At 48.2% G+C, this 26,555-nt stretch overlaps 2 protein-coding genes across 4 annotated transcripts in view; both read left to right on the top strand.

Annotated features, from left to right (window-relative positions):
- Positions 1–22,349, top strand: part of TRIM16 (tripartite motif containing 16) — a 44,614-nt gene extending 22,265 nt beyond the window's left edge. The window contains exons 1-6 of one of the 2 annotated variants that reach the window (XM_012747883.3): positions 1,332–2,757; positions 9,678–9,773; positions 14,828–15,061; positions 17,094–17,262; positions 17,727–17,822; positions 21,414–22,349. In XM_012747883.3, coding sequence (XP_012603337.2) covers positions 2,257–2,757; positions 9,678–9,773; positions 14,828–15,061; positions 17,094–17,262; positions 17,727–17,822; positions 21,414–21,985 — 1,668 coding nt within the window. In that variant the 5' untranslated portion in view covers positions 1,332–2,256 and the 3' untranslated portion in view covers positions 21,986–22,349. Of the gene's footprint in view, positions 1–1,331; positions 2,758–9,677; positions 9,774–14,827; positions 15,062–17,093; positions 17,263–17,726; positions 17,823–21,413 lie in introns of those variants that run through there. The other variant, XM_012747890.3, reaches the window with a different exon arrangement.
- A 1,532-nt stretch (positions 22,350–23,881) lies between these two features.
- Positions 23,882–26,555, top strand: part of FBXW10B (F-box and WD repeat domain containing 10B) — a 41,916-nt gene continuing 39,242 nt past the window's right edge. The window contains exon 1 of one of the 2 annotated variants that reach the window (XM_012747879.3): positions 23,882–25,766. The gene's annotated coding sequence lies outside the window, so the exon portion shown is untranslated. The remainder of the gene's footprint in view (positions 25,767–26,555) is intronic. The other variant, XM_075994045.1, reaches the window with a different exon arrangement.

The following is a 26,555-nucleotide window of genomic DNA, read 5'->3' as shown; positions in this document are numbered from 1 at the left end:
AGAGAGATCAGAGGCTCTGTGGCATGTGGGTGGACCAGTTCAGCTTCCAGTTAGTTCCAGGTCATTCTGAAAAGGGGATTAAAAGGAAAGCAAACCTGTCTTTTAATATGGAGAAAGCACTGAGAATGGACTGGACTGGTAGCTCCTTTTCCTCCTAGCTGGAGATATAAAAACCACAAAACCACATTCCGGAGCTCTGTTGGAAGCCTGGGTGGCTTTATGTGGTCTGACAAGGTAAATTTTTTGTTTTCATTTTTAAAACTGATCCAAAATGTGAAGACTTCAATGATAGGGCAGTCATTCGTCCCTTCCCATCCAATAGAAGTTGACATGAGGAAGCTAGGAAGAGGACGATGTTTCTGATCCTAGGGTCCCAACTGGGTATGTGTGGCTCCTCCTGTATCTTCCTCTCATACCTCTGCGTCCTAATCTCCTCCTCTTATGAGGACTCCAGCAAGACTGGATTAGGGTCCACTAGTGACCTCATTTTACCTTAATTATCTGTTTAAAGACCTTAACCAGGGTCAGAAAGAAGGACCCCTCTTTTGGAGGGTCTTCAGCAGTAGAAGAGGGCAGTCAGGACACGAACATTTAGGAAACTTTACATTGCTCAAAAAAGCTGCTTTTAGGCAATCACGATATGCATATTATATGCATAGTTGACAATAAACAGGGCCACATCTGGGATGAATGTGTAAAGTCTTCTACGCCCTCCAACTCCAGGTAGCCTCTGGATTTCTTAGATTTCTGAAATGTCCTGGTCCGTGATAAGAAACATCCCTGGATTTATCTAGTTTAACCCAAACCCTACAGAACTCCCCAGGGGTGCAGAGCTGCAGGGAGTGCAGGGTCTGGGAACCATCCTAACCCCTGGTGTCTGGGGCTGGCTGGGCCCGACTCCGCCCTCTCCACCCCATCTCTCTTTTCCATTTGCTTTCCAAATCCATTTGAGTCTAAGCGTGTATCTGAACAAATCTTGGGGGAAGGCCGCACAACCTCTCTAGGATACAGAATTTGGAGTCCAGCTGCCCTGGAACAATCCTGAATCCTTTGCGCCCATCTGGCAAACGCTGAGTACACTGTGTGTCCCCATCCAGCAGCTGTGCCCAGGGGCTCCTTTCTTCTAAGGAGCTAGAATCTTCCTGTCTCAGACTCTGGCCCTATGTTATGGGCTGACTCCCCCCACTCCACCAATTTGTATGTTGAAACTCTAACCCCCAGGACCTCAGAATATGACTGCATTTGAAGGTAGGGCCTTTGGATAGGTGATTAAGGCAAAATGAGGTCATTAGGGTGTGTCCTAATCCCATATGACTGGTGTTGTACAAGAAGAGGAGATTAGGACCCAGACATGCACAGAGGGAAGACCATGTGAAGACAGAAGCCACCTGCAGACCAAAGAGAGAGACCCCAGGAGAAACCAACCCTGCTGACACCTTAATCTCAGACTTCTAACCTCCTGGACAGTGAGGAAATGAATTTCTAATGTTGAAACCAACCAGCCTAGAAAACGAACATGCCACATCTAGGAACGTTTTGTAAAGTGGACAGAGGGGCCATGTCTTAGCACACGTCCCTCTGGGGGACTCCAGGGCAGGGTGTGTGGTTGGAGGGGCTGTCTGCGTGAGCTCTCTGTGGAAGGAGACAAGCTGTCCCCTCACCCTCTAACCCCTGCTGAATACACACGTGCACACACAGGAAGGTGACACGGAAAGGGCAGGGTCGGAACGCGCATCCTGTTCCTAGCTGCCTGTGTCCAGGTCTCTGAGATGGGCAGGGTGAATGGCCGCCCCATCACTGAAGTCCTTACATTTTGGATCCTTTTTAAAAATGAAAACAAACAAAACAAAACAGAGATTAGCTCGTCGGACCACACAAGGCCACACAGGCTTCCACCAAAGCTCAGGAGTCTTTCTAGAGCAGCCACCGACACGCGTGACCTTCAGCAGAGCCCACGGGGAGCAACTGATTCACCTGCGAGCAGACGTTTCCTGCTGGACCCCAGGAGAGTCTTGAGCCCGTGCGGAGCTATCCTGAGCCAACCGGAGCCTGAGTAATCTAGCTGCCCTGTCCTGGCCGTCATCCAAGCCTGGGGCACAGTAATGAGTAACTGAGCTTCCTCCAGGAGGGAGGGAGGAAACAGTTAAAGTTGCAGCAGCTGTAATCACGCAGGCGTGGCTCTCTCGTCCACTTGGGCTGTGCAGATCCCGGGCCAAAAGGCAGAGGAAGGGCAGCTTCCACGGCAGAGCTTCCCAGATGGCGGAGTTGGATCTCATGGCTCCAGGGCCACTACCCGGGGCCACTGCTCACTCTCTGGCCCCTCTCAGCCCAGACTCGGGGCCGGCCAGCCCAGCAGAAGAAGAGGACGTGGGCTCCCTGGAGAGGCCTGATGGGGAGGCTGAGCGACAGGAAGGCGGCTCTGCAGAGCAGGGGGGCCCTGGAGGTGAGGAGGAGGAGGAGATCCTGTGTGATTTCTGTCTGGGCACCAGCAGGGTGAGGGCAGTGAAGTCCTGTCTGACCTGCATGATGAATTACTGTGAAGAGCACCTGCGGCCGCACCAGGAGAACAGCAAACTGCACAGCCACCAGCTGACCGAGCCTGTGCCGGACCGCGACCTGCGCACCTGCCCCACCCACCACAGCCCGCTGGTCGCCTTCTGCCCCCAGGATGGGCAGAGCATCTGCCAGGAGTGTGGCCAGGAGGAGCACAGGGGCCACACCAAGGTCTCTCTGGATGCAGCCCGCAGGGACAAGGAGGCGAGTGCTTGGGTCCATCCGTCTGGGGGAGGGCAGTGGGGAATGCGCTCAGGGAGGGGCCCACACGCTGGGGCTCCGGGATCTGCCGATTTCACTCTTTGCTCTGAGCACGCCTGAAAGAAGGACTTTAGCCTCAGCACCTGGCTGCTTGGTCGGCAGCGTAAATATCTACTGCACTTGGCTTTGGAAACTGTTTGAAGTAGGTCACTCTGTCCCCATCTCTGCCCCCCCCCCCCCGTCTCTGTGCTATCTCTCTGTCTGTGCCTGTCTCTCCTGCTCGCTCATTCCCTGCGGTTTCTCGTGCAGCGTCCAGGGATCTGTGTTTGGGCGCGGTTTGCAGAAGTTCTGGGGCTTAGGGGAGCGGCGGTTCCCTATGGCTGGATCTGCATGGCACGTCCACTTTATATTAATGAAATGCAAAACTTGGCAGGAATTCAAGAGAAAAGAATAAATCTTTCCCCTAACTTCTCTTTTTGTCTTTACCCCCAAACAAGAGGCTAGTAGAATGAACAAGCCCCTCTGGAGATATCTGGTGTGAAATCCAAGAGCTTGAAAAGCACTAAGATAACATAAAATTTGGAACTTACATCCAGTTCTAATGCCAAGGATGGCTTAATTTAGGGAAAATAAAAGTTCCTCACCAGACAGAGGTATCAGGAGAGACTGAGAAACACGAGGCTCACAGCCTGTAACTGTATTTCCATCAGATAAGGAAACTGTTTCTAGAACAACTAGCTTTTCTTTGCCCTAAAGCTGAGAGCCTAGAGAAGTTCTTGGGAATTGATTTAGCAACTCTGTATGCTTTGTTTCTTCTACTGTGACTTTGCATGAGAAACTATTTTTCAGTAGGGAAAGGCAGTTGACTTTTGTCCCACATTCCTTATGCTCACAGCCTTGGCGGCTCCCTGTTTGCACTGCTCGGAGATGGCAGGCGCACAGCCGTTCCCAGGCATCAAAGGAAAGAGGTTTCTGGAAAAGGGGGTTTACTAGCTGGGGCCCCTCCTCTATACTCATCCCCAGATACAGATTTTATCCGGTGCTAGTGGGACTTGTTCTGGAAAGCTCTGTATTTCAGATGGTAATGAGTCTGGCCCTGGAAGCCACTTGCCAACTGTTTCTGGGATTTCCAGTGTCAGGGTCTGTCCTGTCACGAGAGCACGTAGATCAACAAATACATCAAAGGAAAAAGCTTCATATAATTTAGGAAAGTCGATTTCATTGCGTATTGCCATGTGCTAAATGCTTTTTGTGGGTTTTCTCATCCAATCCTCAAATAACTCTATGAGCCGGGGATTCACTATTTCCACCACACTTGTCCAAGCTCATATGATCAAGTAAGTCATGGATTGAGGAATGGAAGCTTCTGGAAAGTCATCCTACTGGAGCGACATGCAGCAAGGACTCCAAAATCACAATATTATAACTTTACTTTTTTTTTCCTTATACCAAAAACCTTGCCACACATACACTGGACAGATTAGGACAAAGTATACTGCTTTTCCCTTTGGGGATAGTATCTGAATTTTATTACTTTTAACCAGAAAAGTGATACATGAAGATGTTAAAAAGCATCTCCACTAAACAATGCAACAGATTTAAGAGGGTCTCCAGCTCCTCCTGGATCCTCACACCCCTTTCTGCCCTCAGGGGCCAATACCATCTGTGGTCTATAGTTTGTTTCTTTTTAGAAATGATGCCTGTACCAACCCAGATACAATATACACTATAAAGAGGGGGCCTAGGGTATTACAGAGACTTGGGGTAATTCTAATTCCCAGCAGGAGGAGTTGTGTAGAGCATGCGAAGAACTCTAAAGTTCAGACATCCTAAGAGAGAACCATGTCAGGTCAAATGAGGACAGGTGGGAAAGGGGCTTGAGGGTAGTTTGGGCTGAAAAGCAACATGGCTATAGGCACAGTCCCATATCCTAGACTCCTCTGCTGAAAAGAGCCTTTCTGTACTATGTCCTTGTTTTCGGCTCGGAGAACAAGTTTACTCTAAGTGAAGTCACACTTTAGGTGGCTCCTCCAAGTCTTAAAAGCCAAAAGATTTCTTGCAAGGAGTCCAAGATACCAGACCAGAAGACACAGGAGGCTGCAACTTCCGCCAGGATTATTTTAAGAGTGTTAATGGACATAACTGAGTCTCCAGAAGCCCAAGCGTCCTTCAGCTGTCCCAAGCCTACTGGAGTTACTTGCTGAAGGTCACTGTGGAGCAAGCTGAGGGCTGGTTCCCCAGGCAGGCGTGCTGTGTATAGGAAACTGCACTCGGCGGGGGCAGCCGTGATGCAAAGCAGCTGAAATCCAGCTTGGGATCCACAAAATGACTAATTTCTTGGTTAACCAAGCGAGCCCTTTCTGAATCTCCCGTGGATTTAGCTATACCAGTGGGCAAAAACTCTGGGCTTTGAGAGGCAGGTGTTCTTTGATTATTTGTTCTGTCCTGTCAAACTTCCTCGGCACTTCCCTTTGACCTAGCCCAGCATCTCCAGGCCCCTTTGGTCTTAAGGGCAGCTGGGCTTGGCTGCTGGCTGCTGATTACTCCTACAGTCTCTGAATCTCAGGCTTGCTGCCATGCAAATGAGACTGTGTGTGTGTGTGTGTGTGTGTGTGTGTTGGAAAATTTGGACTCCTCTATGACCACCGTTGCTCTTTGTTCTAACTCATGAAGCATGCATGGTTCTTTTCTGTTCTTTAAGTGTATCAAACATTACTGAGTGCTTCTATGGGCTAAGTGCTAGGCTGCACTGTCTGCTCTCTGGGAGCTTGTACTCTGACCAGGACGCCAAGGTGCATGGCCTGGCACATTGGAGTGCCAAAGGGCTAGCACAGCACAACTGCCACATATTCAAAGGGAGGAGCCATCCCTGGGAGCGAGGTCAGGTCAGGGTTCCTAGAGGAGGGAAGACCGGAGCTGAGCCTTGTCTTAGATTTCTGGACACCACTAGTGCCAGGCCATGACATTCCACCTCAGCATTGGTCCCAGAAAGTTCAGGACTGGATGCTGACTGTGGACACTGTCTCCATGTCGAGCAAGCACCAAGTATCCGAGAGCCAGAGTGTTCCTGCTTGTCTGGGGAGCAGTCAGCCAGCGTCGCTCACAGCCTGTTTGCTGTGGTCAAGAGGTAGGTGACACAGGCCACTCAGGAAAAGAGTTTCTCCCAGAAATTTTGAGGAATGTCTTGGTCTCAGTATTACGTAACTTGCTTTTTCTTAAGTATTCTTCCAGGCTATAAGTATTTCAAGAGCAGGGAGTGTGTGTCTCATTTGCCTGGCCTGGTGCGTACTGGTACGTACTGGTATATAGTGGTATGTAGGTTTGGACCAGCTGACTGAGGATGTCCATGGGGACTCTAGTGCTGCCAAAGGCAAAGTCTCCAGAAGGGCTGACCTCACATGATTGGAAATACAAAGAACTGACCCCATCTGGGATTTTCTTCTCGCATCTCACTCCTGCTGTTCCTATTTGTACCTCTAATCCAGCTCCAGTCCACCAAGCTCTGGGTACCTCCTTAGCTCTGTAGACAGAAGGAACAATTCTGTTAACATATTTATGTGGTCTTGCACCAGAGGAGAAGCTAACTGATTTGACAAAGATCATAGAGCCAGCAAGTGGCGAGTCTTTGGACCTAAAATATTGTGCCTTTGGCACATTTGTGGTATTATCCAAAAGGCCATCAGGATAGCCAGTATAAATAGTAGAAAGGAGAGCTTTATTGGTGATATCGGTTTGCAAACCAGCAAGAGATAGTCTATGGTGTGCACTGAAGGTGCTCTCTCTCAGAAGAGGGAAGGGACAGTTTGGGTTTTATGCCTCACAGGGTCTGCATTACAACAGAATCATATATATCAGCAGGTTTTGGGGAAAAGCTATACATATTGATGAGCTGAGCTGAGTGCAGGCACAATGGGTAAGCCTATATGGAATATACATCCCGTGTTCACTTTGAAGCAGGGTTTTGGCATTAAAATGAGGTGGAATTTGGCTCTTTATGTCAAAAGGTGAACTATAGGACACAAAGACAGTTTGTATGCAGCCTGTATAAGCTAGCCGAAGCTGGCTTAAGGTCTGCATTGCTTATCAGAAAAGAATGCTTGCAAGGCTGTCCAACGTCCAGTCCGATTTGCAGTGGGGTGGGCTATGAATCAGAGTTAGGCAGTGTCTGATAATTTGCCTGACAGCTCCTGTTGTTAGGGAGGTTAGCAAGAGTGTGGGTTTTCTTATAGCTGCAGGAATTCAGAAATTTGCCATGCCGGCTGGGCCCTGAACCCTGGGCCAGTATCCGCTGTTGTTTCGTTGCCCTTAGGCTCCATGCTAGTGGGTAAGGGCATCTGCGTTGGCCGCTCAGACCACAGCGATGGCCTCGCTGAGGGAGGAAGGCTGCTCCGCGCTGTCAGCGTAGGGCTCCCACGCTCCTAGACACTCTGTCCTGCTCCCTGCGGGGCCCACCCGCCCCGAGGTGTGTGTGGCTGACGTCTTGGGAAATCCCGAAGTGGAGTTTGAGGCATCCCATCATTTTCTAGAACAGGAATAACTGGAGACACAAGTCTCCACCAGTGGCTCCACCTTTTGTGGTAATTGGGAGTGCCTTTCCTTCTGGTGACTCACTCAGAGTTCCCCATGAGGTCCATCGGAGCCCTCTTCTCCTTTAATGGCAGTCTGCAGATGGCGGAGAGACGCTGCCTGCTCCCTGAGACCCCGGGTGTCTCCCTATGGCTTCGCTGCCGCCGACTGCTTTGCCGTATTCGGGGTCCATGCTGTTTGGGTGCTGCTGAGGTGTGTTCTGTTGTGTCTTCACCACCTTCAAGCAAGCAGTTCATGTGTCACCCTCCCCCAGAATGGGTCACTGTGTAAGCCTTTCCAGTAGATCAGGATTTCAGGATTGGCCCCAAATTGGCCAGACCCCCACCCCCATTCCCAGGCATCCGGTTTCAGGCATCAGGGTGACACGTCGCTGGGGCTCCCTCAGCTCAGTGACCTGGAGCCTGAGCGAACCGTCGTGCCTTCTGCAGAGCATCCTGGAGAGGCGGCCCTGCCTGCTGCTCCCTTCATGGGGCCGGCCTCCCTCCCCCCAGGCTTCGGTGGGAGAATGAAGAGATGGATAATTTCTGCCGTCTGGGTTTTATTAGGGCATAATGACTCACAGCTTTAAATGCAGACAGACGCTATTAACAGTGAAAGCTTTTTGTTGTTGTTCCTATCTTGCTTTTAAGGAAGTAGGAAGGTGACAGGACCTTTGAAGTTTACAAAGGCTTAGGTTTTGTGCCTTGGCACACTCCTGGGCAGAAGGTGCTTAGTGAGTCCCTGGAGGTGAGAGTGCAGCCGGGGCCAAGCAGGCAAACCCCAGGTTCCCGGGCAAGCACTGGCCATGGCTGGGGGTGGCTCTGCCCAGAGCCTGTGAAGGAAAGTAGCTGTGGCAGCAATAATAGTAACAACAGTGGTGATGATGATGATGGCAATCGCTGGCATTTATGGGGCACTTACGATGTGCCTGGTACTATCCAAATTCTTATTAACGTACATTATCTCATTCAATCCCTTTTCTCATAATCCTATAACGTAGACACTTTATTTATCCCCAGCTCACAGGTGAAGAAATGAGTTTGAAGGCATTAGTCATGAAATAATAAGAAATATGTGTTTGGCTTCTGCCCCCATTTTCTGGCTCACAGCTCAAAAAACCCTTGGAATCTCTGTAGTAATAAGTATTTTTTTTTTTTGTCTGCTGGTGAGATGCCTGGTGGCTGGGCTCCTGAATACCCTCAGGATGGGGGCTAGTTGCCAGGGAAACCAACCCTGTGATTAAGGGGTTGGAAGGTTCAGCCCCATCCTCTGACGCCCGGGAGAGAAGTGGGGCTGAAGGTTGAGTTGATCACCAGTGGCCGATGATCATGCCTATGTGAGGAAGCCAAAACTCAAAACTCAAAACTCAAAAGGCCGGGTTTCCGGAGCTCCTGGACTATTGAACACGTGGGGGTGGCTGGCGGGTGGGGCTCCTGGAGAGGCCCCCAGCCCGGCAGCCCTCCCCTGGCCTGCCCCAGGCATCTCTCCCATGGGCTGTTTCTGAGTCATATCCTTTTTTAATAAACAGGTGGATGCAAGCAAAGTGTTTCTGTGAATTCTGTGAGCCAGTCTAGGAACTAATCAAACTTGAGGAAGGGATTTTGGGAACCTCTGATTTACAGCTGCTTGGTCAGAAGCATAGAAGCAGCTGGACTTTCGACTGGCATCTGGAGGGGGGCAGTCTTGTGGGACTGAGCCCTCACCTGTGGACCTGACACTCTCTCCAAGTAGATAGTGTCAGAATTGAGTTAAGGTTTAGGAAGCCCAGCTGGTGTCAGTGAATCGCTTGGTGCGGGAAACAAAACCCACACGTTTGGTCACGAAAGTTTTGTGTTGAGTGTGAGTATAAGAAAAAGAAAGTGTGCTTTTCCTACACGGAAGTAAATTTGTCCAGAGTCTCAACTGGCAGATAAAGAACTGGGTTTCCCACCTGGCCGCCGGGCTCCCGCCTGTTCTCATTGTGAGGCTGTTCTGGGGGCCCAAGCTCAACTCCACTGAGGAGCCCGGATAGTGGCTTGATTTTATCATCTAGGAAATCGTAATAATAATAATTTTTACCTAATATTGGTGTGGTAAGGATGATATGAGGTAATCCATATAAATGCTTTGAAATACTGACCAGCACAGTGGACGTGCCCAGTGCATTTGTGCAGATTTATGCTGCCTTCAGCCCCGGGAGGGAGCTGGCTCGCCACCCATGCTGTGTGGCTCCAGGCGGCTTCTGACACCAGCCTCAGACGTCACACTCCCTCTCAGAGGTGAAGGCAGAGACCTCAGAGTGGAAAGTGCCCTTTTCCATGGGACCTTCTGTGTGCACGGGCTCCTTCCTCCCTAACTCTCTCCTTTCTGCCCCTTAGGCTGAACTTCGGGGCACCCAGTTAGACCTGGAGCGGAAGCTCAAGTTGAATGAAAATGCCATCGCCAGGCTCCAGGCCAACCACAAGTCTGTTCTGGTAAGGCTGGTCTGGGTCCCCTGTCGGCTTCAGCACACCTGGCTGCCACTCTAGGGCCAGCCAGGCCCATATGGCGGTGTGGGACATGAGGCCGCAGGCCTAGCCTGGGGTCTACAGGTGCCTTGGGTTCCTCAGCAAGTCAGAATTTGGTACCATTGGCTACACCATGGGGTAGCTCACCTTGATACCTTGATGCCAAGATTTGATATAAAATTAGCTTAAATTTCCATACTGCCAAGTGATTTGCTTTTTAATAACATGCAGTGGAACCAAGTCTAGTCCTGTAAGAACAGCATTCTTATTTTTATTAATATATTTGAATTTGCTTTCTTGACCAGGAGAAAAGAGAGTGTGTGTGTGTGTGTGTGTGAGTGTGTGTGTGTCTAGGGCTGGGTGTTTAGTCAGAACTCCAGAAATTATATGTCATCTTGGTTTCTTCCATCACAAAAGTATGGTCTGTGTGTAAGTCTCAGAAGTCTTGCGTCCTGGCAGCCAGACAAAAGAGTGGAGAAATGCTGGATCAGTGGCTGCTCCATGAGAAGGCCAGTGGTGTGCCAAGCGCTAAGCTGCAGCCTGTCTGGTTTGTGGCCGTTTTGCAAATAGACTCCAAGTAGGCAGGAGGGGCCTCCAAATAGACTATAAGCAGTTCTGCAAATGCCTCTCATCAGTGGCAAGCCAATAACACCACGCAGAAGAGAATGCAAAGCACCTACCCTACAGCAGTGAGTCAGCAGTATCGTCTTTGTATACTGAGAATGAATGATTCCATCCATCTTCTATCCATACATCCTCCATCTATCCATCCACTCATCCATCCATCCATCTCCAATGCATGTATCCATTTCAACTTAATGTCCACCTCCTGGTGTTTATAACTAACTAGCTGCTGAAAGATGAAAAGTCTTTTTTTTTTTATTAGAAAAAAAATTTTTTTAGAGATGGACTCCTGGGCTCAAGTGATCCTCCCAAGTCAGCCTCTTGAGTTGTTGGGACTATAAGCATGAGCCACTGTACCCAGCAGAAACATCTTTCTTACCCACAATATTTTATAAAAGGAAGAAAAATAATTGTCCCTTTAAAGCCTTGTAAATCTTCAGAGATAGTTGATTTCCAGGCTCCATATAACTGGAGAACCACATGGAGCAGCGTACGTTTTTCCAGCTCTTTAATTTTTAGACATTTTGATCCTTACTACTACTCAGTTCTCCATGTAATCGCATGGGGACCAGAGGAGTAGCTCTTACAATGCCACCATGTACAAGGGCCATGAAGACCCAGAGGGATGAGAAGACTTGTCTGGGGCCCCCAGACTGGCGGAACAGGAGGGCCTGGGCCTTGTTCTCTCCACCTAAGAACGCCTCAGCCTGTTGACAGGCATATGCACCACCCTAGGTCTTTAAACCATCAACTGTTGGCTACTTTGACAGGTTCGTGGCCACTCCTGCCTGTACTATTTACTTGTCATCGTCTGGGCAGTAACATCCTTCCACACATACCATTTATACGCAGGAAAGAAGTATTTCCCAAGGGAAGGTTCGGGAATGAGGCGCCACAGCAGGAGTCAGTCCACCAGCAGGATGTGAGGCCGCCCTTTCACCCTCCTCCTGAGGGCGGCCTCTGCGGTGGGGGGGGCTTGGATCTCGGATCTCGGATTTTGTCTTTAGACTCAAGTGTCTGAGCCTCATGGCATCGAGCTTCCACCAGGAACCCACGCGTCGTGGTGCTAGAGGGTAAATGGACTCACCTGGCCCTGCTCCTGCTTTCTGGGCCCGTGACTCAGGGGGCCTGGACACCTGGAGCCCGAGTGGGTGGGGAGGCTGAGTAAGCAGGGAGCTGGGATAAAACACCAACAATGCTCCCCCCACTCCCAGACGGCTGAGCAAACCTCGGCTGACTTCTGAGGTCGGTTTCTCTGTCTTTACTTGTTGGCAACATGGAAATATAATTTGACATTTAGATTTAAATCCAGTTACGGTTGTCTCAGTGACAAGGAGACAACGCCTGTAAAAGTTGGTTCAGGAATTGCTGGGGAGACTTGGCATCATTTTCTTTTGGTCACCTGCCCAGCAGCAGCCTGCGTGTTTGGCCCACTATGGGTGTAGCTGGCGCCCCTTAATTGGTGCCCACAGTGACCAAGGAGCTAAGTCCCATCCCTTGTCTGGTCCTGGGAGGGCTCTAGTCTATTGAGCTGAGGCCCAGCCCTCCCTGCAACCCCTACGTGGAACCTATGGGCTGAGGGCTCAGCCGATCCACCCATTCCCACCCCAGCTCGTCCTAGTGAGAGTGCCACGTCCACAGGGACAGCTGTGCCCGCCGAGTGCTGGGCTGCAGCCACACGGAGTCCCTTCAGTCCCTGCCGCACGGCAGTGTGGATTGGCGGTCGAAGGGATGGGCTCTGGACAGGCTGTCTGGGTCCCCTTAGCTGTGTGATCCCGGGCAAATCACTGCAGTCACTGGGGTCTCAGTTTCCTTGTCTAAGAAGTGGGGACCCTAGTAGTGCCTGCCTTTTAGGGTGGCGAGGAGATAACGTGAGTAAGGTGTTTAGAGCAGGGCCTGGCACACAGTGAGACCCAACTACGCATTGGTTGTTATTGCGACTCCTGTTTTATGTAATTAAAGGGGTGACCAGGTGGGCAGCAGAGGGTTCTCGCTCCCAGATGAGCAGAAAGTGGGGGGTTGGGGGTGTCAGAGGGCTGCGGAGGCTGCGCTTGGCAGAGCCCTGGCAGCAGGTGTGCTGCTTGAGGGGCCCAGGTGGAACCCAGGTGGCTTCCCTGGTCCTCAGGTATTCACTCTTCAGACAGTGCTCTGAATCCCCACCCCAGAGCCCAGAGCCCAGAGCCCATTCTCTGTCTGCCTTGGTTTCCCCATTGTCCCCACCCACCTCCATCCTACCTGAGAGCTCTTCACAACCCCTTCAGGCGCGGCTGTTCCTCCTCCCAGGGGCCAGGGCCAGCCCCGAGCATCCAGGGCTCAAAGGGAGCCGCGGCAGCAGCTGTCCTTGGGCCTCCCAAAGTGCCCTCACTTCTCAACACTGCCATCTGCTCCAAGTTTCTTCCCGGTGTGGGCTCGAGGGATCTGGAGAAAATCCGCCATCTGCCCTCTTCCTCACTGCAGTTTATTTGTTTCCAGCTCTGTCCAGCTGCCCCTGCCTCAAGGAAGCCAACGGGTGATGGAAAAGTTGGCACACAAACAAGAATGTGGGGAGGTTCTGCATATCTTCCCACCACCCCTCCAGTAAAGATGCCTCCCCCCCTCCGCTTTCTTTCCCAGCTCATTCCTCCCACCACCAGGTGAAGGCTGATCAGAGACTCGTCATTCTAGTGGGATTGCATTCCTGAGCCCTGGTGGACCCAGGCTCCCCAGCCAGGCAGAGAACCACCTGTCCGTGGCATCACTTTTTCTTCCCATCTCCTTCCAAGCCTCAAGGCCCCCACATGTCCTGGGCCCAGAGTTTTATTCTTTCTGGATCCTCTTGTACTGGGCCGGGTCTTATTCTTCCTCTCTGCCTGGCAGAGGCGCCCCTGTAGCCTCTGACTGGGGGTGTCTGTTGTTTTGGCTGCCTTTCGAGCCCTGGTGTGCAGGGCTGGCCCTTAACTTGGGAGGAGGAAGAGAAAACACCAGCTGGAGGGGCTGCTCAGAGGGCTCTCCTCAATGGGAGGGGGTGTGCGGGACAATGGCAAGACTGGGGCAGGCAGAGAATGGGCTTCGGGCTGTGGGGTGGGGGTGGGGGTGGGGTAAAGGGAACAAGAGCAGAAGAAATTGTATCTGAGACCTTTATATGAGGTTTAGCAAGATAGTCAGTGTTTGTGGGCTGTGGGGGAGTGAAAGGAGTCTGAGCAAAGGCAATTGTGCCCAAGACCTTCACATGAAATTTAACAAGGTAGTTAATATATGTGTGATGAGTTGCAACTGGACAATAGCAGCAGAAGCTTTCTGCACTGATACTTAAGAACTGCCAAAGAAAAGAAGAAAACAGGCCGGGCATGGTGGCTCATGCCTACAATCCTAGCACTCTGGGAGGCTGAGGTGGGAGGTTTGCTTTAGGTCAGGAGTTCGAGACCAGCCTGAGCAAGAGCGAGACCCCGTCTCTATTAAAAGTAGGAAGACATTAGCCGGGCATGGTGGTGTGTGCCTCTGGTCCCAGCTGCTTAGGAGGCTGAGGCAGGAGGATCCGCTCAAGCCCAGGAGTTTGAGGTTGCTGTGAGCTAGGTTGACACTACGGCACTCTGGTCCAGGCAAAAAGAGCAAGACTCTGTCTAAAAAAAAAAATATATATATATATACACACACACACATATATGTATGTATATATGTGTATATATATATAGGAAAACATTTAGAGCTTGGATTGTGTGAATATAATATTGATGGAAGGCATTCAGAAAGGATGTTTGCCATGTGGATGAGTTCCACATACACAAGCATCATCATGCAACCCTTTAATATCTGTCACACTGATTTTGTTTTATGTCTCATTTGAATGTAGCATTCCAATCTGCATGAATATGCTCATCCTGCAATTGCTTGGGTGCCGTGGTTGTCTATTCACACTCTAAACATTTTGTGGCAACTCTGTGCCTGGTAGAGACACTATAATCTTAGCTGTGCTTTTGGCTCTGATAGACTCAGTGGTCAGTTTCATCAGGCATAATGAAATGCTAAGAAAACTAATTCATGCTACTGATTTGTACCAAAAAGCCAAATTGGTAATTTGCTTCTTGAAATATGTCTATCAAGTATACTGAATATTTATCCCTGTAGGAAAATCAATTTTAGAAACTCAATTAACAGTCCCAGACTGTCAGAGTTGGAAGAAATCTCAGAGGCCATGTAGTCATTCGCTTTTTCATCAAATGGATGAGGAGACTAAGTTAAAAAGAAAATCATTTTTCCAGGAACCCAGAATTCATGTGAGAATAAAGGCTTCCTTTTACAATGGAAAATTGCTCCCTAATTTACGGGTTTCTCAAGTTTATGTTTCTGCATGTTGAGTGTTGATAAGGTTGGTTGCCTCGCTGACAGGTGCTTGGCTGTCCCCACCCCATCCCTGCCAGGTGTCAGTGTCAGAGGTAAGAGCGGTGGCCGAAGAGCAGTTTGGGAAACTCCTTGCTGCTGTGAGGAAGGCCCAGGCCGACGTGATGCTCTTCTTGGAGGAGAAGGAGCAGGCTGCTCTGAGCCAGGCCAACGGCATCAAGGCCCACCTGGAGTACCGCAGCGCAGAGATGGAGAAGAGCAGGGAGGAGCTGGAGAGGGTAGCGGCCATCAGCAACACCGTCCTGTTCCTGGAGGTACGGGGCGGGCAGGGGCCGGGCTCAGCCTGCTAGGCTGTGACAGATCTGCGAATGGCAAATCTGCTCTTTGATAAATGGGGTACACAGGGAGCTGTGGGAACAGAGAGGGGCAGATTTTAATTCAGCAGAATACAGGAGGGTTAGGGAGGGAGGACTGCTCAAAGCAGGGAAGCTTGAAGCAGGTCCTGGAAGATGAGTCAGGTTCAAGGTGCAGTATGCTCCAGGTAAAGGGAACAGCATGTGCAATGGCTCAGAGGTTTAAGAACACACAGCTGACTCAGGAGGCGAAGACACTTCCACAAGGGTGGAGCACAGGATGCGGGGAGCATAGCCCTGGGGTTGAGGCCAGGCGGGCATCTGGCTGTGAAGAACGTGATGAGAGCAGTAAGCGTGTTTTGTAAAGCGCTCTGCTGTCGTGGTAGGTTGGTGGTACAGAGAGGCTTGCCTGGCAGGGATGACATGGAGCCCTCTGCTTTTCAGAGAGGGCTGTGTGTGCTGGCGCCATGGAGGAAGGGTCAACAGAGGAGGCGGAACTTTTCATTATAATTTATCATTAGATATTAAGCCACAGGCCATCAGAGCCAGATCCAAAGAACACGTGCTCTTGCAGGAAAGGAACACTAGTGTGGGGTAAATTCTGTCATCCTGGATCTGTCACTAAACAGCTGTGTAGGTTTTAGGAAGTCATTTAACCTCTCTGGTCTCAAATTTCTCATTTATCTGGTGTAAACAATTTATAGAGTTGCTTATAAGTTTTAATATTCCAAAATACAAATGATTTTTCTTACTTGCATTTCTGAAAAAATTCTTTTCTGGTTATAATAAACATAAATGTTTGTTGTGGAAAAACTTGGAAAATACAGAATGAGGGGGAAAAATCACCCACAATCCCAGAACTCAAAGACAGTCATAGTTTTAATGAGTAAGAGAAAGAGAAGCAGAGAAAGATAGACAAAAACACTGACAGTATCTCGCTTTCTGTCAGTTTAGTTGCTTTTCAATATTACGCAAAAAATAAATATTTGGCTTCCTGTGCCATAAGTTTCTCCCAAGATCTCCTACTTAAAGAGTATATAATTTCTCTTTGTTTTCTTTTCTCCTTTTGTAACTTTACTTTTAACATAAAAACTTTAATATGTATAAAATAAATTTTATTTATTTTGGTGAAAGATAACTTATTTTCCCCCAAATTGTTAGTCAATCAAAACAATAACATTTATCGAATAATTCATCCTTTCCCCTGCTGATTTAAAATGCTACTTTTGACAGGTACAGTACAAATCTATATACAACATTAATAGTTGATTTATCTTTCTTATCAACTCTCTGCTTTGGACTTCCATGGCTCTATCTAACCATTTTGGGATAAAAATGGTTTTCATCAGTGAGTTTTCTGCTCTTTAATGCTTCAATTAAGTCTGAATTTTGATGTTGTGTTATGCCTGAAATCAATCTTTCCTGATCACCACATTGTTTTGAAATTTAAGTGGCTTCATGTGATTGCTTATGTGCAAACACTTTCCAAACTCTTAAGCACAGTATAAGAATTACAGAAAATTATGCATTGGATTAAATTAATAAGGAAAAGGCAGCATTCCTGCCCGAGTACTTGTTTGTGGATCTTCAGATACTGCAATCAGCTCCTCAATTCTCCACCACACCATGGCTTGGGTTTAAATTATCCAAAAAAATTAAACATTAAAAAGAAATTTTTAAAAAGAGCTGAGAGAATGAACGGAGCAGGAATGTTCTTACTCTTTGGCCTCCAGTCTGGCTGTGCATGGGAGCTATTCGTGGACGTCTAGTATCTTTTGATTTTAAAAGACTTGCTTTTCTTAGGGTCTAGCAGCACAGAAAAATGCCTTCTATATTGTCAAACCCTGAGCTGAACACTTTACATACGCTTTCTTTGTGAAGGACGCATTACTGTCAGCCCGTGGCACAGATGTAGAAAGTGGCGTGCTGCGGAGAGCAGCCTAAATTAAGAAATACAGGAACGAGAGCACGTTCTGCCGTTCCTTCTCTGCAGGAGTACCGCCAGTTTAAGGAGGCGGAAGACAGCGACGCCTTCCCTAGTGTTTACATAGGCCTGAAGGACAAACTCTCGGGCATCCGCAAGGTCATCGCGGACTCCACTGCACACCTCGTCCAGTTGCTGGAGAACTACAAGGGAAAGCTCCAGGAGTTTGCCAAGGAAGGTGAGAGGCTCTCTGGGCCCCGGGCGGCGGTAGGTGTGTGACAGGTAGTGACTGACAGGACGGTGAGAGTGCCGCAGAAGGGGGGGTAGATAAAGGGGAACGTGTCATTTCCAAAGCCATCCTTCAGAGGGGCCGTGACTAAGGGGCCCTCATCTTGGTGCTTTATTTTACAAGTTAGACCAAGAGAAGGTAAACTGGTCACATCATGGCACTTCCATGACTAGCTCCTCAGGTTGCCGCTTATACTTTTAAGTGAAATCCAAGTTGGTGTGGGATCTTTTCCAGCAGATTTTGCCTTACTCAGGAGGGAAAGGTTGTCCCTCCAGCACGCTTCCCTGAGACGTGACCAGCTCCAGCCCCTTCCTGCCCCAGGGAGCCCAGAGAGGCGTTGCTGGGAAGTCCTGCTGCCCTCATTCTCCCGACGGCCTGGGCAGGCGTGCATTCCTAACTGTCTGATTTTCTAGAGGAATATGACATCAGGACTCAAGTGTCTGCTGTTGTTCAGCGCAAATATCGGACTTCGAAACCTGAGCCCAGCACCAGGGAAGAGTTCCTCCAATGTAAGTCAAGGACAGCTTCCCCTCCCCTGTTTGTTGATGTCAGCGTAATGCTTTGCTGAAGCAAGAACCACCGCCTCTCATGTAGGTTTCAGGTTCTTGCAACCTTGTGTCTATCCCTAAAGGATAGACTTTTAAAAATGCAATTAAAATTTTTTTTTAACTTTTCATTTTGAAATAACTTAAAACTTACAAAAATGTTACAGAAATAGGACAAAGAATTCCCACATACCTTTCACTCAGCTTCTCCAAATGTTAGCACTTTATATAACTATAGTACCTTGATCAAAACCAGGGAACTAACATTGCTACAATGCTGTTAACTAATCTACAGAATTGATTCAGGTTTCACCCAATGTTCCACCATGTTCCTTTTTCTTGCCCAAAGTCCAATCCAGGATCACAGATGTTTCCATGTCTCCTTAGTCCCCTCTATTGGGGCTCAGTCCCTCAGTCTTTGTCTTTCATGACCTAGGTACTTCAAAGAGTCCTGGCCAGATGGTTCATTTTTAAGTCTGGCTTGGCCAGAATTGCATAATCCATTGTCCTGTCATCATGTGGTATTGATCTGGTCTGTTAGCATTTTAAAAAAACACTGTACTGTTGACCCACGAACAATGCAGGGTAGGGGTATTGATTCCCTGTGCAGTTGAGAATCCACATGCAACTTCTGACTTCCCAAACACTTAATACTATAGTAATCGCCTACTGTTGGCCTGAAGCCTTCCAGATAACATAGTCAATATATGTTTTCTATTATATGTATTATAAACTTCATTCTTACAATAAAGTAAGTCAGAGAAAAGAAAATGTTAAGAAAATCATAAGAGAAGATATATTTACTATTCATTAAGTGGAAGTGGGTCATCACAAAGGCCTTCATCCTCATTGTCTTCCCATTGAGTAGGCTGAGGAGGCGGGGTTGGTCTTGCTGTCTCAGGGGTGGCAGAGGCAGAAGAAAATTCACGCATAATCGGACTTGCACATTTTAAACCATGTTCCTCAAGGGTCAACTGTACTTCTAATCAATACTTCATTACAGAATAAGTTCAAGAGATCTGTACAACATGATGACTAAATAACAATATGACATGTTCTTGAACATTTCTTACAGTAGGTTTTCAGTGTCCTTATTACACACAAAAAATAAGTACATGAGGCAATGCATATGTTAATTAGCCTGATTTAGCCATTCCACAATGCATACATATTTCAAAATATCATGTTGTATACCATAAACATATATAATTTTTATTTGTCAAATAAGAAATTAAATTAAAAACAGACTTCACTATAGTCAACACATCCATGAGGTTTCATCTCCTAGTAGAGGAAAGACTGGCATCCATGTAGTTCATGCTCATTTTTATGACATCTTTTTGGAACATCGAACGCTACCTCTGCTTGTTTTCTGGGGCTGACACTGGCTAACTGACTTGCAGGCCGCCTTTTCCTCTGGTTATGATGTGGGCCGAGGGTTGCCATGACTACCTCCTGTTCTTGCCGCGGTGCCTACTTTCTCCCAGGCTCTCCTGGCTCCCACACAGTTTCCTTCCTTCCTTCCTGCTTCCCACAGAAACACATCTGTATTTTACAGCGAGACATAGTTAATACAAGAACCCAAGTACCCTTTATTCTTAACATTAAAATAAAAATTAAACATATCTTTTTATAATCCATCGTTTTTGCATTACAAGTATCTTTTTTCACTCATGATATTAACTTTTCTCTTGTTAATATTATGAACTCTTGACCTTTTATCAACTCAGATTGTTTCAACTGTCCAAGTTCTGTGGCTCAAACTGCCAACTTGACCAGTGGGAGCCACTTTCAGGCGGGCCTCTTTTTCCTGGAAATGGTGGCATTCTGTCCTTGATGTTGTTAAAAGTGCCATTGCTTTCTGGCACTAACAATGTTCTAGACCCCTTCTCGTTTCCTTGTCCCGAGATATAGAATCACCTACTCTCCAAGGAGAACTGGATCCCCTTAGATGAGAAGAGTATTGTTGTTCCAAATCTGTGTGCTAAGAATTGCCAAAAGAGTTGGCTGTGAGCAAAAGTGCCACTACTGTGCTGTTGGGCCACTTCTAGTGACATGGAGCCATATACTACATGCCTTATTTTCCTTTCTACCTTATTAGAGTGTGTGTTCGTCTTTTCTTCCAGGGTGTGTTCTTATTGACCACTACGAATTTCTCTTATCTGTACATAAAGACGTTTGGAAAACTCTGGGTTAAACTGAGAGAACTTTTGAAATTACAAGATTTTAAAAATAACTTTTAATATGCTAATTCATTTAGCAAGTATCTACTGAGCATCTTCTCTGAGCTAGAGCCTGAGGAGAGTCCCATGCAAAATGTGGAGCTTATAGGTTAGAAGGACAAGCATGAAGCAAACACACGTGCGGATTTATTATTACAAACAGTGATGAGTGCCGTGAAGTTTAAAAAGCCACAGTGCTCTGAGAGAGTGACTTAGGATCACAGAGGGCGTCTCGGAGGACGTGAGTGCTCAGCCACAGCCCGAAAGATCAGTAGGAACCAACCGCCCAGCCTCAGAGCAGGGCAGCAGTCACATCGCAGAGGGGACAGTCTGTGCTGAAGCCCCAAAGCTGGGTGAGCCTGGAGCAGGTCTGAGGTCGGGGACACTGGGACACAGTTGAAACAACCTGAGTTGATAAAAGGTCAAGAGTTCATAATATTAACAAAAAAAAGTTAATATCATGAGTGAAAAAAGATACTTGTAATGCAAAAGAAGACAGTGGGGGACACAGGCAAGCGCCAGCCACGCAGGGCCTTATCCTGAGAGCAAGGGCAACATGATTCGCCTTAGCCTGTGAAACACGCGCGTGGCTCTGTCGTGGGGAGGGTTGCAGAGGAGGGAGAGAGGCAGCACCACCAGTCAGGAGCCTGCCGCACGGGCCCAGGCAAGACGGTGGTGCCTCAGCTGGGGACTGAAGCGCAGGCTGGAGAGAAGTGGCAGCACCTACAGGACTTGCTGCCGCCTGTGTGTGTGAAGGAGGGGGGTGAAGAGGAGGGCAGAAATGTAAAAACGACCTTGAGTTTGGCTTGAGCAACTGCGTGCGTGGAGACGCTATCATTCTCTGGAGTCAGGACGAGAATATGAGGGCATGTTTGAGAGTTCGCCATGCTAAATATTGGTCAGATATTTTTAAAAATCGTTGAACGGATCAAATATGAGTATACGAGTACCTACTTCCCCAAATCCTTGCCAACGCTGGGTAGCATGGTGCCTGGCTTGCAACACTTATTTGTTGAATAAATGAATGAGTAATTGAATTTATTTCTTGATTCAGTTCACCAAATAATACAGTAATAATAATTATTTATTAATTATTAATTTTTATTAATAATTATTAAAAGTAATAATTTGAGCTTCAGAAAGGACGGCAGCAGAGAGTGACTAGTGTTTTGTTTCTGCGTCCACTCACCTCTCTCCTGGGGGAAGGGCAGCCAGGGTAAACGGGTGGATGTTTTCTCGCATGTGCTTTCGAGACCAGCTGGGCTTGAAGCGCTCTGTCTGATCTGCTGTCAGTTCCCGAAACACTCCTGTCTCTCCTTCTGTGTCTCCTCAGACGCGCATGACATCACGTTTGACCCGGACACGGCACACAGGTATCTCCGGCTGCAGGAGGACAACCGCAAGGTCGCCAACACCTCGCCCTGGGAGCATCCGTACCCGGACCTGCCCAGCAGGTTCACGCACTGGCGGCAGGTGCTGTCCCAGCAGAGTCTGTTCCTGCACCGGTACTATTTCGAGGTAGAGATCTCCGGGGCAGGCATCTACGTCGGCCTGACCTGCAAAGGCATCGACCGGAAGGGGGAGGAGCGCAATGGCTGCATTTCCGGAAACGACTTCTCCTGGAGCCTGCAGTGGAACGGGAAGGAGTTCACTGCCTGGCACAGTGACACCGAGACCCCGCTTAAAGCCAGCGCTTTCCGGAGGCTCGGGATCTACGTCGACTTCCCAAGGGGGACCCTTTCCTTCTACGGCGTGGAGTACGATGCCATGACTCTGGTCCACAGGTTTGACTGCAAGTTTTCGGAGCCAGTCTACGCTGCCTTCTGGCTTTCCAAGAAGGAAAACACCATCCGGATTGCGGACCTGGGAGAGGAGCCGGAGAAGCCAGTGGAGGCTGCTGCCTAGACTCGGGTTCCATATCCCAGACCTCTGCTAACCACAGTGACCGGCAGCAGTCCAGTGCAAGCACCCTTGCACTGTGAGGGTGACTTGGGGCAGAAGTGTCTGCCAGTGGCAGCCGGCTCTGGAAATTGTCATGTCTGTGAAGAGGGGAAGGTTCTCTGGCTGCCCTTTTGTCGCTTCGTGCAGCACTGTCCTCTATATATTTGTAGTAACTGTTAGGTGCCAACGTCTCCCTTATTCTCTTCTGGTGACAGTGTCCTTTCTGCTCAGGTGAATGTCGCACTGTGCCCAGAAATAATAACCAGGAATTTTCAGAGTGGCTGAAAAGATCGCAGAGTCATCACAATAAATTACTAACGTAACCGTGTGTTTCCTGTGTGCTGGATGCTGTTCCGAGTGCCGCTGCACATTAACTCACTCAGTCCACACCGCTGACCCACGGGGCAGGTACTTCTGCCGCCCCTCCGTGCAGACGGAGAAGCCACGGTCCAGGTGGTGCAGGTCCAGGTGGTGCAGGTGGTCCAGGTGGTGCAGGTCCAGGTGGTGCAGGTGGTCCAGGTGGTGCAGGTCCAGGTGGTGCAGGTGGTCCAGGTGGTGCAGGTCCAGGTGGTGCAGGTGGTCCAGGTGGTGCAGGTCCAGGTGGTGCAGGTCCAGGTGGTGCAGGTGGTCCAGGTGGTTAGCTGACTTGCTCAAGGTCACTCTGGTCACACAGTGAGTGGCAGAGAGGGATTCAAAGTCATACTGAACTTTTTATCTACCATCTTGCCTTCCTCAGGAGATGATGGACATTGTATGTAAGGGAGTAAACTACATGGCAGAGAAGTAGAGCACCGCAACCCCTTAGAGCACGCAAATCCCTTTGCACATGCTGTATCTGACTCGGCCGTCCCACCGTGCCCTGGCCGAGAGCCCACTGCCTCTCACAGCCATTCATTCTGTTTTGGGACAGCAAGGACTAGAAGAAATGTCTTTAACACAGTGCAAGTTTTAGTCCCTATGACCTCTGAGAGGGTCTGTCTCCTTTCCTCAAGTCACCTGGATATGTGGACTTACCTGATTTCTCATTCAGAGGACAGTTCTTCGAGTGTTTGAGGACAGCTCTCAGGCCCCCCAGGGAGGTGTTCTTGTTTTCGTGCTACATTTCCTACTTTCCTTCATGGTCCTTTTCCCCACTGGTTGCTTCATTTTCCTTTCCACAAAAAAGCCCCCTAAGATTAATGGTGAACAGTCGTCAAACCTTGAGGAAAATGACACACTGTTGTTAAATAGATCTCTGAGGCCATAACCTGAAGGCCTGGTGCAATTCACCAAAAATAGAACTTCTGGGTCTTCTCCTAGGACCTGTGCCAAGGCAAATCTCTTCTTCTTTGACTAGTCTGATGGGCCCATCCAAGAGTATGTGACTTTAGGATTGCTTGACTTGTCCCATGTTTGTATCTAAGGAAATAGACAGTGTGGGATTTAAAAGGTTTTTTTTTTTTACTTTAATTTCATCACATCATTACTGCATGCTGAGATAGTTTAGGTTCATGATTCTGCATCTAGTATATTAGATGTCCTTCCTAGCCTAGTGTCACCTGCAAGATTTGCAAATCTTCTTAAGTCTTAACCTTGTTGATAAAAATATTGATGATGGTAGGGGCAAATCCAGAACTTTATAGCACTCAGTCAACAGCTTCTGGGTTTAGTTATACACACGCTGTGTGTGGGTAGAACAGTGTGATTATGTAGCCCCACCTTTTGCACCTTTATCCACTGGACATGATGAAAGACTTTTTGATGGCAGAAATCAAAATACACTATATTTGAGTTTCTTTGATCTTACCTGTCTAACAATACTTTCAAAAGAGAAAATGAAGTCAGGTTGGTCTTCCTGTTTTTTTTTTTTGTTGTTGTTGTTTTTTTAAATTTTTATTTAGAGACAGGGTCTGGCTCTGTTGCCCAGGCTATAGTGCAGTGGCCTGATCACAGCTCACTGCAGCCTTGAACTTCTGTGCTCAAGTGATCCTCCTGAGTACCTAGGACTACTGGCATGCGCCACCACGCCCAACAGGATCTTGCTATGCTGCCCAGGCTGGTCTTGAACTCCTGACTTCAGGCGATCCTCCCACCTCAGCCTCCCAAAGTGCTGGGATTACAGGCGTGAACCACTGCACCTGGCAGGCCTGCCTTGTTTTTTATAGAACCCCTGTGGGTTTTTGGCACTTGTCACTCCTTTTCTAAATGATCACAAAATATTTGATAAACCATTTTAGAATTCTGCTGTGGGCTAATGTCTAGTTTACTAGTCTGTTATTTCCAGAATCTACCTTAATTTTTAAAAAATCAAGATGATTTTGCCTATGCCCATCTTCTACTATTTTTCCTAGCTTCTCAAAGATTCCTGCCTGATTTGTAGTCATGTCGGTAAGTTGCATCAGTGTCCTGACATGTAATTTGTTTAGGCCAGAACACTGGAGCTCGTGTAAAAGAAACCATTTAGGTGTCTCCTTACCTGTCTTAAAGTTTATTTTCCTGTTAGCTTTTATTTTTGTCTATTAGTTTTCAGGTTCAAGACCTTTCTTTCTTGATATAAAAGATCAAAGCAAAAGTAAGAGTTGGGCATAATTGCTTTCTTTCTGTCACTTCTTCAAGCAATGAGCATATCTTTTTTTTCTTTCTCTTGGTCTGAAAACTGAAAATTGCCTAAAACAAATAAGAAACTAAGGAAAGAAAAGCAGAGAACAAAGGCCTATTTTACATTCTCGGGCATTTTCCCTAGCTGTATGAGCGTGTGCCACTCTTTTGTTCTTACCTGCCCTATCTCCTCTTCCATTATGCAGACTTATTAAATAAACACAATAAAACTAAATTAAACAAAAACCTGAGCTCATCAAGAGCTTGCTTTGGTGCTAGATGGTTTTGTTCCATGATCAGACCATTTGTGATTATAGAGTCACAGTGTAACTTTAACCACCACATCACTTATTCTTGTCTCAACTTTTTGAAACCCAAGCACATAAGGCATTCTCTTCCAGGAGTCTTATGAATTCTGGGTGAGTCCCCAGATTCATGATGAAATGATGAGATAGCAATATTGGCCCAACTCGGAGCCCTTGAATTGTCAACCTGTCTCGGCATGTTTTTGGAATGACCATCCTCAAATCAAGTCAATTCAACGTCTGGGGCATTGATAACGTGTAAAGCGCTGTGCTAGGCACCACGGTACAGTAACCCAGAAGATAACTGGCTTTGCTCGCAGCAAGATGGTTTAAATTAAAGTGGAAAGTGTTCATATGTGAAGAGCTAAATAGGAGTCTGCTATTAGAGACAATGACGGAGGAGGCGATACGTGTGTCCTGGTGTGCCGCTTCATTTCTCAGGCCGTCCTCAGTGACGGAGTTCTGTACTGTGTCGTCGCTGACCAACTTCCCCACTCCCGGGGCCGCAGCCGCCACGCCAGCCCCGGTAACCTCAGCTGCAGGACGGAAGGAAAGTGTGTGCACATTTCCTGCTTCTCACAGCGCACTCACATTTCGGCACCAGCTCCCCTCGGTCTGCCCCTGTGATTAGACATCTTGGGGCTGGGCAGGAGGCCCTCGCAGGGAGGTCCCCTGCGCCACATGCCCCTAATATCGGCGTGCGGGGCACTGGCTGTGTCAGGCTCGGGCGCTGGCCACTGCCGGTTTGGGGGCAGGTGCAGTTTTTATCTCTATTTCAGGCTTGCCCTGTAGTCTCGCTGAGAAAATCTCGGGGTCTCCCAGAAGGAGGGAGGCAGGCACTGGAAAAGAAGAGGGAGCACAAGGTCAGTACAGCAGTGGCTGGTCATTTGAGGTAATAATCATTTCCCCCAAATTTATAACTTAAGGCGTGACTCTGATGAGTACCTGAAAAAATGTGTGTGTGTGTGTGTGTGTGTGTGTGTGTGTGTATGTGTGCCCGCGCTCACCCATGATTTTACTGTCTCATATAAAAAAATAATTTCAAAAACCCTACCAAGCCATCGCACCCAAACTGCAAGTAACGCCTTAGGCACCTCCCAGGCATTGAGTGTTAGGAGCTGGTGCTTGCGGCTTGTCAAATCGCAGTGTGCTCTCCAGAAGGTCAGGTACAAACTGCCAGCCTCTCTTCAGACGCCTTCTCCTTTCCTCCTGCTGCTCCTCCTCCGTCTTCCCTACAGTCGGTCAAAAGCTTAATTTTGAAGTGAAACTTCATTTGCCCACAGGATGCTCCAGGCTTCATGCTGCCATGCTAAGGTGACCCGGCAGGTTTTGTGTGTTGGGCTGCTGGCCTCTGCCCTGACATTTCTCACTTAATCTTTGCAGCCTGTGAGGTAGATGCTATTTCTCTATTTTCTGGAATGACGATGACAACACTAGCTGCTCAGAGAAGTTATATAACTTGCTCAAGGCCACTCAATAATAAGTTGTGAAAGAATTAAGTAATTTATGCTTATTTCTGAAATGAAGCTACTTTCACAGATTTTGAGACACGAGCAAAGCTTACTTCTGTGGTTCTCAAACATGGCTTCCCGACCAGCAACATCCGTGTGTCACCTGGGAACTTGTCAGAATGCACGTTCCCAGAGTCGCAG

This window comes from Microcebus murinus, chromosome 18 (assembly GCF_040939455.1).
Source record: "Microcebus murinus isolate Inina chromosome 18, M.murinus_Inina_mat1.0, whole genome shotgun sequence".
Classification (NCBI taxonomy): domain Eukaryota; kingdom Metazoa; phylum Chordata; class Mammalia; order Primates; family Cheirogaleidae; genus Microcebus; species Microcebus murinus.
The sequence above is the reverse complement of the archived record's forward strand: the minus strand, read 5'-3'. Positions and strand labels throughout refer to the sequence as shown.